Source organism: Lytechinus variegatus, chromosome 5 (genome assembly GCF_018143015.1).
Source record: "Lytechinus variegatus isolate NC3 chromosome 5, Lvar_3.0, whole genome shotgun sequence".
NCBI lineage: Eukaryota > Metazoa > Echinodermata > Echinoidea > Temnopleuroida > Toxopneustidae > Lytechinus > Lytechinus variegatus.
This window is the reverse complement of record NC_054744.1, coordinates 22395527-22409836: the sequence shown is the minus strand read 5'-3', so window position 1 is coordinate 22409836 and position 14310 is coordinate 22395527. Positions and strand designations below refer to the sequence as shown.

Sequence of the window (14310 nt, the reverse complement as noted above, 5' to 3'; positions counted from 1 at the left end):
ATCCGCCTTTTTTAGGACGGGCGCTCGTAGAAATAGTGCGGATTATTTTCGGAGTTTGTGAACGCAATTTTTATTGAATTATCGCACAACTCTTAGGCTGCTAATTGGAAGATGGGTTTATGAAAGGGTTAAATATTAACGTGCATTTTGTGTCAAGTTTTGTTAATTGCCATAATTTGACTTTGAGGACCAAATGTACATCAATGTACTAACATGTACATGTAAATTTATATCCTGATGGTACTTGGCACTGTGCCCATGTACATACATGTTAACAGTGGATGCACTGCTTTGCTCAATAACTTCATTGAAAAAAATGATTTAAAAGAGGACAAAGCATAATGTAAAACATACAGTACTTAGACAATTAAAGTGAGTTGTTTTATTAAAAGTTATTGTTGCCATTACTACATGTATTTGTGCCCCAAGTACAGCCATGGAAAGACACAAATTCTTTGGTTTCCATGAAATAGACATACATGTACATGTACATTGGATGGACCTTGTTAAATGGATTTCTGACCCTGACCCAGTCATGCAGACAGAGTAGACACTATTTATAGGAGAGATGTTTATTTTTATTGACTCTGATGATTATGATATTTACAGACCTTCCTAATTGTGTGTGCTGTACAATAAATGTGCTACATGTATTTAGGGTTTGTAATAGTGGCTTGTTTGAATAATTCCCTACACCAAACTGTGGCCCCTTTCATACTAGGCTCAGAATGTAAATCAGGATCTAAATTCTTTTCAATGTGATTCTCATTCAAACTGCCTTTGGCCATACAACCTGTTCTGAACTGTAATCCAACATGAGGGGCAATAAAACTTCAGTACATGTACATGTAGATGGGGGATTCCAAGCAAGAGCGGACATTTAAAAAAAATATATATTTTGGCTGTTTTAATACAGGCAGCATTCCACTTGGTATACATACTGTCTACTTGGTATGTAGCACAAGTTAGGCCCCACATCTGAGGCCTATAACAAATCAAAATAAAAATATGTAACATACACATGTATAGCAGGAAAATTCAGGATTTATTCCTAGAAAATGTAAAAGACTTTGACAGAAGAATTTTCTTTTTTTATAGTACACTGTATATACAGGAAGTTTTTTCCATGGATTGATTGTCTTTTGTCTTTGCCCAGAAACACACTGTCTAGAGCTTGAAAATGCTACCTTATCGAAGTACTTACACGTATGTAGTTTTATTTAAGAAAATACAGTTGTACAGTATGTTCGCCTTTTTTTCAGATCTTTTGGAAAAGTTTTACATCTGAATTTATTTTTCTTGTGTTTCATTTGGTGGGGAAACGTACATGTACATGCTCCTCTGATCAGATTATTATTCAAAGGATATCACAAGATAAAGTTTAGCCATATTCTGCCTACATGTACATGTATGATGCGAGTATAGTGCAGTCAGCTTGTGAAAAAGTTGAATCATACATGAAATTTCAGGCTTCTCTGGTCAATTTTCTGCTTGGCAAACCTTGCTAGTCAAATCTCTGCAGACGAATGCTCTATTAGTATGTACCTACAAGGTTCGACCTGGGTTAATATTAGATGTGACACATCCAGCGATAAGGCTATGGCATGAGGTACTTTGAAACCAACATGTGACCTGAAAGAAGGAAAGCAGTGTGGCCTGGGCACATAACGTGTACTGTACAAGTATCCATCCCAACGTCTGTGCACATATAAATGTAACTGTAGATATTGGATTGGTAGCAATTACATGTACATGTTCAAGGGTTTTATCAAGTTGAAGGGCAACCTGTTTAACTCGGCAGGATGAAGTGTGAAATCAATAGTCTGCTCAGATATCCTGTGTACGGACTTGGGGAAGCAAATGTTCAGAAAGTGTAGAACAGTACATGTACGTACAGTCACTACAGTGTACAATGTAACATGTCAGAATCACTGGCGGATCCAGGGGGGGGGGCACAGCCAGCCCATGCCCCCCTCCCCCTTTTAGAGGCACAATAAAAATTTGTAATGTAAATTTGCAGTTGAAACAGAAGTGTGCCCCCCCCCCTTCGAAAGTTCAGACATTTTTTAGTATTTTTTTTCTTGTGAAAATTTTTCCTTGGGGGGAAAATCCCCCCCCCCTGGATCCGCCCCTGGTCGGAATATTAATAAAATGATTGTGCAGTGAAATTTCATGTTAGTCAACTTCAGGAAATTTGAATCTTCCTCTATTTTGTCTGCATGAAAGAGCCTGACTGGTGCCCCAAAGATCCACGAATCACCCCCATTACATGTAAATGTACATGTAGTTCAATAGCCCCTACCCCGGATCATACTGGGTTCTAGACCCCTATTCTTGAAAGTTATTATTAATTCACCATCCAATGGTAACTTGAGCACTGTTACTGCAGAGGGAACGCGGTTCAAGCAAGGGGGGGGGGGAACTGGGTGGCTTCAGCCCCCCCCCCCACTTTTTCCAAAAACCATGTACGTAAAAATGACCATATATATGATTATGATTTTTTGCATGGTCAGCCCCCCCCCCTCCCCACTTTGAAAACCTTTCCGCGGCCCCTGCTACAATACCATAAAGATAACTTTCATACAACATGGCCCATATCCTGATGATTCTTGCTTCATGTGTGGACATGTAGATTTACATTGTATATAAAGCACACTTCACTGTATTTCATCTACATGTTTAGTGCATTTTCCATGTTATTCATATTTTTTCCCAATTCTCTCTCACTCTGATGCTGATTTCAGACCCCAACACCTCAAGAGGCCCCCGCTGATGCTGAGCGACAACCACAGACTTCATCAGCTGCAAAGTTTGGTTGGATCAAGGGAGTACTGGTAAGAAAAGGAAAAAAAATCATTAATTCATTATAAAAAGAGAATTATTCAAATTCTCCATGAATTGGAAAAGGAGAGGTTTACATGTACATGTACATGTAACTACAGCATTTGCTTGTGGGTGTTGTCATTCATTGTACATGTATTTCCTTTTGGTCTTTTGTTGATTTAAAGAAAGTCATTTTGTACATAGTATATTTTTTTTAAACCTACCTGTAAGTTGAAAAAATGCCTACATGTAAATGTACACTGTATATATATTCGATGCAATTTTCTTAGACCAGATTATGCAAGACCTGTGTTATTTACCTTTTACAAAGTTGAATTTCTCTTTTACTAGGCCAAACGGATTTCTATTTGTGTGGTTCCAAGAAATTCCACTTAGGCATGCAGAGTTGCCTGAGTTATTTTTTTTCTCTATTTTCTTGATTTGATCACCTAGATAAGATGTGTTTTGAATATCTGGGGTGTGATGCTCTTCCTGCGTCTCACATGGATTGTGGGACAGGCTGGAATATGTAAGTATTAAACTCATTTGCATTTTTATGTGTCAGAGGTTTTGTGCCATGTAGGAGGTAGGGTGAGATGAAGCCTCATTAATAAAGTCAGCACAAATCCATCGCAATCACTGTGCCTGTACATGCCTGTAGAATAGCGACATATTGCATTAAAACAGGAAATGGGCTATTTTGACAAATCTGACTTTTCCCCTCCTTCTCCACACTCCCCCCCCCCCCTCCATTCCTCCCCTTCCCTTCCCCTCACCCCTTCCCTCCCCCTCTCCCCTCCCCTTCTCCCTTACCCTCTTCCTCTCCACCTCCCTGTTCCCCTTTCTCTTTACACTCTCTCACTTCATAATAACAGCCATTAAATCATACCCTGTCATAAAGCACCAAGAACAATAAAAATCATATTTCATGAAATCTTACATATTATAAACAATCTTCATGTATAAAATAAAGTACTGTATGTATGATAATGAGGTTTTTTTAATGAAAAATCGTGGGAGGGGGGGTACAAACGCTTTTGAACAGCTCATGTTCATGGTACCTCCTTGGAATCATTTTAATCAGTGTATAAAATAGATGATAAAATAGAGTGAGTCGGCTGTGCTGTGCATTACAAATGAATAGCACCTGCCCAGGTCGGGTGTTTCAACTTCTCTTTTTATTTTGATATATCACTTTTCTATATTGCTTGTCTTTGCACAATATTCGCTTTTTAAAGGGAAGAATCAGAATGGGCAACAGAGAGCAAGTAGTGTCTGATTTCTCAGTGTTATTGGAAATAAAACCCAAGAAGAGAAGCAATATTATTGGAAAGAGTAAACAAGAGGAACAATTTACAAGTTTCATCAAATTCGGTTGTGAAATTAGCAAGTTATGGATGTTTAAAGTCTTGTTGTACTTTCTATAGGAATCCTCAAATTGGCAAACATGCTTCAAATTGGCTTATTTTGTGGATAAACCTGCATTTGCTTTATAGTAAACAAATTGTCTGATTTTCCCTTTTATTTTACATATTTCACTTCATCTATTCCTGACCTTGACATATGTGGTGTGAATTATATTTACCCATGACATATATTGTGCTTAGAATGAGACATCATGCAATTTCAAAGATACAGATGTACTAGGGAAAATCTGAAAAATTGTGTACAAAACAAATGGGAGTTGTCCACAAAATCAGCCATATTGCAGCATGTTTGCCAATTTGAGGAACCCCATAGAAAGTACAAGACTTTTTAAATGTCCATAACTTGCTTATTTCACAATCGATTTCAATGAAACCTGTTTTAAATTGAACAGTTCCTCTTATTTTACTCTTTCCATTTGCTTCTCATCCTGGGTTTTGGGTTCCTTTAATCTCCATACATGCAAGTGGACTGCATGGTTAAATACACCTTTGGCATTTCCAGCTTGTATAGCTGTGTGTCTTGGGTTAGGAGATGATGAGTGGGTACAGGTGTACTTCTCGAAGAAGATTTAGTTAGTTCATTTTTGGAGGAAGACATGTGATCAGTCACAGTGACCCAAGCTCATCATACTTTCTGGCATTCAAAGTGTATGCATGCCTGCATGCACATTTTTCCTATACCCGATACTAAAGCTCACTGCCTATTTGTGAGTTGTACGAAAATTTGTGCATGAAAGTGATTTTTAAATTTTAAGCTTGATTGCACTTTTCTATTGATCTTTAATAATTCAATCCATTTTATATGAGCTTATATATTAAACTCCTGAAGAAGACGGAGAACCGTCGAGAATTCGAGTGAACAATAAAAAATTTATTGGCAATCAATTATCATTATTTTGTTACCTTACTGAAGCCAATACGTGAAAATTTATTAAAGATATCTTTCTACATCTGCATTTAAGGCAATTTTTTTTGTCTTCTTTCAATGTTCTAAATGCGCCTTAATGCCCTCTACCTTCGACTGATACATGTACCCTTTTCATTAACCCATCCTCCAATTAGCCGCCTAAGAGTAATGCGGATAATTCAATAAAAATTGCGTTCATAAACTCCGAAAATAATCCGTACTATTTTTACGAGCGCCCGTCCTGAAAAAGGCGGATAATCGTCATGACAACTGGACACGCCCCCTCCGATGCGGTGGTGTTGGAAAAGGGTGACCTTGTGACCACACCATGGCAATTATCCGCATTACTTTCGAAATGCGTTCATAAAGTCAAAATCTGGTCCCGATGCTGCTATTATGCGGATAATAATAGCAGCATCAAGATAATGCGGATAACTCTGGTCCTCCTCTGATTTTACGACCAAATTATGCTGCTATTAGCCGCATAATTGGGTTTATGAAAGGGGTATTAGTAGGATGTATGCATATATATAAAAGGTTCCTTATTTTTTAAATGACAATGAAAATAAAACACCAAATCTTGTCTCAAAAGCAAGACATTTCAGTAATTTTAACCTTGTAGTATCAAATTGAGTGGGACCATGTTAACATCATTTCTATGAAAATACAAATCATCAATTGATAGGGAAAAGAGCTTTACACTGTATGTATGTATTTCTTGCATTGTACACTATATTTCCACGTTATACATATAGATATCTCTTTTTTATGAAATGTTCTTTAATGAAACAAACCCTTGTGCTCAATTCTTACTATAAAATGTAGATCTTCTATTCAAAATTATTTTTCATGTTCATTTAATAGGCACATCTTAGTTTGTACAATGAATGGAGTACATGTACTGTGTATGTTTCTCTAATTAGAATAACAACTATCTTATACATGTATTAGAATCCATTAGATTTTGATAATGCACAATTGCTTTTTTTTTGGGGGGGGGGTGTTACTAGCACTCAATTTCAATTACAGCCAGTCAAGTGATAGTGGCAAATTGGATCTCTAGAAGGAATTTGATATACATGTACAGAAACTTTTACATTTGGCTGTAGTGTATTAAATAGTTTTCTGCATTGTTAAGGATGTACATAGAAGGGAATACAGATACATACCGGTATATATTTTTCATATCTTACTTTTATATTTTAAATTTATTACTTTTTTTGAACATATTTTTAAATGTAATTTGATCTGACCATACACCCACTCGAGCAAACATTTTTTATGCCCCCCCCCCATTCCTCTGCGCCTCGGAATAGTTTATGTAGATACATGTAGATGGCACTAAGTGTACATGTACATGTATGGTGTGTTACAGATAGGATTTAAAAATAGAATAAAGTCGTCTGAACTGGCTGCAGAATGAAACATCATTAAAGTCTTGTTGTGTGCCGTCACTGTGCACTGAGCTTTGCTGTTTGAAATTGGAGCACTAGAATGGATTGATGAGTAGCATAATAAGGGAGCTCTGATCAAGTGATCATACTATTACTTCATGAAGTTACAAAGAACTGCATTTCATTCACTATTAGAGCACAAGGGCTATTTCACAATATTGGAAGTACAATAATTTTTATAGAAATGGTTTAGGATTTACATTAATCTTGATAACAAAAATGATATTATGATAGATGAATTGAATTCAAATCATGAACGGTGATTATTTTTCAATTTGTATTTCTTTTTCAGTGTATGCAAGTGTAATTATCTTGATGTCTGCAGTTGTTACCACTCTCACTACCCTCTCCATGTCAGCTATCTGTACCAATGGAGAAGTCAAAGGAGGTAAAGTGTGATTGTTTACCATTCTCTATCTTGTCACTAAACATCAATTTGGGTTTTTCAATTGATTTTGGCACCCACTTGTGTTTTGGCATACTATACATGTAGTTGTGAATCCATTTAAAATCATCATTGATTAACATATTACCCTAATATTAGAAACCCATTTTCAGCTGGGTCAGAGCCAAGTTTAGTTATTTTTTCCACTCCATTTTACCCTAGTATTTTTCATGCTTGGTATAACATATTATATTGTATAAATCATAATACAGGTATGTACAATGTGGCTGATGCAAAATTATTTGTCAATTTTTTCCAATTTGTAATTTTTGTGTTTTTTGGATTTACATTTATAAAATAAATTTCTTTTGATTATTTATAATCGTTATGCCTTTTTATCATGTTCATATGATTTTTTTTTAGATCTGTTAAGAGATCGCATAAATTGTATGTTTGATTGTTTTATGCTGATCTGACTACTCTCTCTATATAAAGAGTTTTAGTATTAATGAATAAATCAATCAATATTCCAGCAATGCTACACAGTGTAAAGAAAAACCTGTTACTCAGTGAACCTAAGAAGTGGTGTGTTATTAAATTGACAGGCTTTTTAATGTTACAGACAGGTTGTCTTCATATTCATCTGCTAGGATGAGAAGCTACAATGTATACATGTGTATTCAACAGAACAGAAGCAGAAAAATGAAGTTCTTTTGGGGGGATGGATTGAAAAGGTTTATCAATGATCTTTTCAAAGAGTTGGTACTTTAAACTTGAAGATGGTTTTCCTTTAAAGTACATATTCAAGGCCAAATATGCATCTGCATGTAGGACAGTCTTCACTAGATCTGTAGATATCTTTGAGGATGTTTTCCTCTCTGATTTCTGCTGACAAAGCATGTTTCTATTACATTTTGAAGTTTCCATAGCAACTACCGATCACAATGGCACAGATTCGCCGAGAATCAAGGTTTTGCCCGTGGCTAATTTTCCCATTCACCAAACTGACGCGATCAATTTTCCAATCCATGATCCAATTCATCCGTATTTCCAGGAGAGCAAAGCTTTGTATGATTAGTAAAAAAATTTGTTTCACCAGGAAAATTGATACTTAAATCTGGCAGAATAGTGTTGTCGCTCTATGTTTGTTGGTTTCTAGTTTTAATGTAATAATCATCATTTTATTAAATTTGCTGATTTATATTCCTGAACTTACATGCACAAACATGTACAGTAGCTGTACGCAGATATTTTGTCATTATAGTTTGAACTGTGTACTGTATTTTTTGCAAGATTGAAATTATACCTATTAGGTTTGGCTTTCGAGCAATATGTCATTGTTTTAGGAGAAGTATCAAATTGATTTATAATGCTTGGTGTAGTACTGTTTATTAGATAATGGATGAGAAATGAGAGATGAATTCTCATTTAATTGAGACAATTATATATTTTAATTGAAAAATATCACTACCCAGTATTAATGTGATATTAGGGGAAGTGCTGTACAAAAACAGCAATACATGTAAATAATCTTTTTTTATAATTCATCTAATTTACATGACATCAGTTGTCAAAGAGTTATGCCAATTTTTGGTTTAATACAATAATTAAATCTCCATACTTATATGTGAATAATTGTGCATCTGTCATTCTTGATATTTTTTAAAATCTGTTTAGGACTAAAATCTTTTTGAACAAATGTAACTTTGATAGATGAGATTTCCTGCAGACATGGATTACATTGTAAAAGCCTATTCTTTCATTTGTTTTAAACCGTAATAGAAGTCAATCTGTAAACTTTTATATTTTACAATTATATGCACACACTTCTTTTGGTAACCTTCTTCAATTAATAATCATATGATATGTGGATGTTGTGGATGAAATATGATGAGAATCAGCTTGTCTAGCCATCATTAGAGCTAAATACTACCCCTGGCATTTAAAGGGGAAGTTCACCCTGACAAAAAGTTTATCCTGACAAAAAGTTTATTGTAAAAATAGCAGAAAAAATAATAAAAAATATTGCCGAAGGTTTGAGAAGAAATCATCAAATAATTAAAAAGTTATTAGAATTTCAATTATTTGATTTGTGACGTCATATGCGAGCAGCATTCCTACATAGCGAATGGTAAAAAATCAATGAAATGTCATTTTCTCAGAAAATTGAAAATGGTTTTTACTGTAACTTTTGTATATCAATAGACAAATCATTTCATACCCGATCATGAAAAGAAAACAAAATTAAGTCATCATGAACCATACAAAATTTGAAATTCATACATTTTATATTACATAACACATGGGGCAGCTGCTCGTTTATGACGTCACAAATCCAAAATTTTGAACTCTAATAACTTTCTTACTCTTTAACGGATTTTCCTCAAACCGTCACCAATATTTTTTACTATTTTTTCTGCTATTTTCACAACAAAGTTTTCTTCAGGGTGAACTTCCCCTTTAAATCATGAGACTAATGAGGTTATAGTACTCGCTCACAACCTGTTCTTGATATTAAAAAGTGCATAATGTAATGTTCCAAAGAATCAAGGCATTAGGCACATCAGGTATAAACGATTTTTGAAGGTGTCTGCAGTGTCTGAAGCAAAATGTGAAGGTCATGAAGCATGTGAATGGCCTCTCTCTTTAGGATTTTAGTTCATTCTGTTGACTTATTTATAGATCACTTAAGAAGTGCATGCATTTTTAATAGATGAACAGAGAAAAGAAAGTCCTGCACTTCAAATAAGACAAAACTGTACGGTACCGTACTGTACTGTACAGCCTGCTCAATCCATCTTTGACATTATTGCAGTCTCTCTTTCTCTGCCTTTCTGTCTTTCTGTTTTTCTGTCCTGCATTCATGTCTTCCTGCCATTCTGTTTTTCTGGCTTTCTGTCTTAGAAGTTGTAAGAAAGGCAGAAAAACAGAATGGCAGGAAGACAGGAATAGTTAGAACTCTCTATTTTTCTGCTAATCTATCATTATCCACCTTTCTGTTTCTTTCTTTTGCTTCCTTTATTTTAAACCACATTTAAAGATTAGCCACCTACATGTACATGAACATGCACATGAATGCAGTTTCTTCTTAAAGGGGTATTCGGGGCTGAAATAATTTCTTAAAAATGAATAGATACAAACTGAGCAAAATTCTGAAAATGTTATCAAAATTTAAATACAAATAACAAATTTATTGAATTTAAAGAATTTAAAGATTAGCAATATTTTGTGAAACGGTTTTATACCAGCCTTTTTTAATACATGTATTCAATACATCGGCCGATGTCAAGTCCCTACATTTCCTTTTTTCTTCTGTTATAAAGAATGACCTCACAATTAGTTCACATTTTCATAATTCTAGGAGGACAAAATTTTAATTTTATATCTTAATACATGTATAAAAAAGAATTAGTGGGAATATGGCTTCATCATCTTGCTGATCGCATAATTTGTGAAGACATGCATAGAACTGTTTCGTCAAAATGATGCAGATTTTAAAATGTCATGCTGTCATTACATGTATTCTTTGTCCAATTTTGATAAAAGTTTCAGTGTTGTGTTTGTCTGATTTTTCTTTATCTGTTCAAATCACATTATTTTCAACCTGGATAAATTTTCTTGCAAACCTGTACATGAATACCCTTCATGTATTCATTGTCTCTTCCTGTATTTATTCAGTGTAGTGGGCCATTCTTGGTCACATCTGTGACCAAAGTGATGACAAATCTTGACTTTTATTTACACATGTACCTTAAACTGTAGTTATGAATAATTTCTTTTTAAGAGATTTGATAATTCACAAAGGTTATATAGCATTGACTTTCTATCATTTGGAAATAGCCTATTTGTTGCTGTCTCCAATATGCTGGTTCAAGTTCAGAGGTCAAAAGAAGTGGGTCATTCAAGTGACTTCACACAGAAGCATGATTTTAAAAAGCTTAGTTTCATTTCGAAATTCCTGTGGATTTCAAAATCATCATGATCAATTATAAATCTCTGATATTTCTAATAGATTAAAAGTCAAGATTTGTGACTTGTCATAATTTCTGTCACACACGTGACCAAGAATGGCCCATATACAAGACTTGTACACTACATGTATATGAGTGAACAGGTTTGCCTTGCTATTTTTAAGACCAAACTAGATGAATTTTAGTATTATTATGTTTTGTTACTAGGTGGAGCCTACTACATGATATCCCGTAGCTTGGGTCCGGAGTTTGGAGGTTCTATCGGGCTCATCTTTTCCGTTGCTAACACCATCGCCGTTGCTATGTATGTAGTTGGTTTCTCTGAGACAGTTGCCCTTCTACTAAAGGTTAGTTTTGTGTTCCATCACCTCTCACTTTCAACAGTGTTCCATTTATGGCAAAAGGCAGTTACCGAAAATAATTACCGAAAAGTCATCGGAAAAATTGTCCTCCCTTAGAATTGAAAAAAATTAAAGAACTATTGATTGTAATTAGGATTTTTTTTTCAAAATTGATCTGTAAATAGAATAGCACATTCAATTTGTTTATTATGGAAATTTTTTTTCATTGAAGACACATTACAATAAACATTGTATGGGTGCATTGTATACCAGCTTTTTGGGAATTTGAATAAGAATCCAAAGCATGAAAACCTACAAGTACCTGGTACTAATACATGTATCTTTCCATATACCGGTACATAAATACCATGATTTCAAAAATTATTTACAGATTTGGATATCCCTTTAAACACCTTACATATCCCTTAATCTATGTGAAGTGGTTTAGCATGTGATACACATGAATAATATCCCTCATATGAGGTTTGTGGTCCTGTTGGTAGGGGGTGAGGAAACCCAAGAAGAGGTAGTCAGAAGGTGTGCGAGGCAGGAACAGAGATGAAACGCTGTTGAAGAATGATGCGCTCTGTCACGTCAACCAATCATCAATTGGTTCTTTAAAGGGACACTTCATTGAAATATATTCATTGAGACAGTTTTTCATTTTAATCAGGGTTTGAAATTATTCACCAAGGCTATGGTGAATGCCTCATTATTTAACAACACCTCTCTCTCTCTCATAGAGCCGCAGAGGTTAGTTGCACCCTTTTAAACATTGGCGTGATGAGTCAAAAATTTTGAGGGAGTTTGATAAGGCATATCATGTAAAATGTAATTTTTAAAAATGAGAGGGAGCAAATATTTCAAAATTTGTAAATTATGAAAACCAAAACTTGTGATAGATTGAGCCTATTCAGAAGGTGACATCATATTTCACCCTTCCCTCTTCCTCTTCCTTTTCTTTTCTTTCCTTTTCTCTTTTTTTGGGCAAGAGCCCCCCCCCCCCATCTGTACGGCAGTGCTTTCAAAATATTCTTATTGACACTGAAGGAAAGCAAATTACAGTACCCTCTCAGTACACAAGCTTCTTTTCTTTTAAATCAAAGGCAAGTTCAACTTGTATGGGTTAGTATACATGTATATCAAACAAAGAGGAATCTTACGAAATTGTTTATTGTGAAATTTACTGGTATAAAAAAATTAAATAAAATGAATGTATAACCAACATGCTGATTTCAGGGGTTTTGGAGATTTTTTTAAATGATGTTTAAGGCCTTTACGTTTTGAACAAATAATGTAGCTTCTGACCCAAATTTGGATTGAATGTGTACATGTACATGTATGCTTTTTGATGTGTTGGCTAGAGAATACAGTACTACAGGTGCAACATTTCCACATGCACAGTCATGTACATGTACAATATCAATGTCTAACACTCCACTTTACATGGTACTTTGAGACTTGACTTATGCACAGGAAACACGTTAATAAGTAATCACTGCTAAGTTGTAGGTGTATGAACGATCCCTTCCTTTTTTTTGGTGGAAAATTCAGTCTGTGCTTTAATAGCTAAGTACTGGAAGATTTCTAGAGCTCTATCCCGCTTCTCACTGCAGCAAGCTAGCAAATTAAAGACAGGAAGTGCGATGAGCTCCAGACATTGATGGATGCTAGGGGTCTATGTGACAGATCTTAATTCCTTGCTGATCGAATTTCAGAGTTCAAACGAAAGGCTGACAAATGAAACATTGTGACAATAAAATGAAGAATTGCACTGTCATCTGAAGAAAATAAGATTTGAGGTTCAGATTACACCCAGATTTCCAGACTTGTCTTTGGAACCGGGTAAAGCCTGGTTTTATTTGATCATACTCTGATCATCAGTCAAAGAAAATCATGCAAGAGCTTTGCGTAATTCCTGAGCTCCTATGATATGATTATGATCCCCTGCGAACTTTTGTAAATAATGAACTTTTGAGAAAGTCATGATGCACGGAACATACAAGAATGTGCAATAGTTACATATACTGTTAATACTATGTTACTGACTGGCATTAAAGATTTAGATTTATTCATTTCCGTATGGCAAAATACAATTGAATTATTAACAGTACATATTCAAAATAAGACAATGATATTACATAAAAATATTGAAGACAAATTAAACGGGAACTAAAGTGAGCTGCAATTATTTTGGCTATGAAAAGTGTATGAAACAGAATGGAGGGACTTGCCAAGAAAAGCAAAGCTTGTACAACAGGCAAGTCCCTATTAAAACTTACAGTGGTAGTTTCCTATACCTGATTAACAAAATTATATACAATAATTGAGACGGATGAAAGACAAGCTTAAAACAGGTAATCTTCAAAATATCATAGTAAGCAAATAAGCAACTACAAAAATTGAAGGTAATTTAAGCAATAATTACAATGTTAACAACAATAATAGTGATAATAAAGTTTTTAAAAGTAAAAAACAGTAGTTATTATACAATTATAATATAAGGAGAAAAGGGAGGTAAAGGAAGGGGGAAGAAGAGAAGGATAATGCAAGTAAAACTGAAAATGAAATTGAAATGAGGAACATGGCAGGTACACAGGTTGTTAAAGCAATTATGCACTGTACATGTGCAGTATCATTATATAGAATATGAAATATTTATAGTTATAATGAATTATCATATAGTACAACTTAATATGTGTATTATATTTTGAAACAAAAGAACATACATGAAGGAGTTAAAGTATACTGAAAATCAACTAATTTTTACAAAGCACCCATTCCAAAAAGTGATTTTCTATTTTTGTTTTGGAAGGATTATGCACAGTTCGAATTGAAAACATCCAGGCTTGAATGTTCAAAGTTGTCAAACAAATCAGTAAAATGATTTCCCTATTTTGAATATGGTCATTTATTTTGTAGGCTGTAATGATTTTTTTTCTTTACATTGATAACCCTAGACTGGGCTATTTTAATGCCAAAGAAGACAGGGGGGGGGGCTG

The 14310-nt window shown here is 34.6% G+C and overlaps 1 protein-coding gene across 1 annotated transcript in view; it reads left to right on the top strand.

The window, feature by feature from the left end:
• The window catches only part of LOC121415740 (solute carrier family 12 member 3-like), a 50797-nt gene that overhangs the window by 7403 nt on the left and 29084 nt on the right, over positions 1-14310 (top strand). Inside the window, exons 3-6 of the mRNA XM_041609066.1 lie at positions 2745-2834; positions 3277-3352; positions 6904-6999; positions 11175-11314. Coding sequence (XP_041465000.1) covers positions 2745-2834; positions 3277-3352; positions 6904-6999; positions 11175-11314 — 402 coding nt within the window. The remainder of the gene's footprint in view (positions 1-2744; positions 2835-3276; positions 3353-6903; positions 7000-11174; positions 11315-14310) is intronic.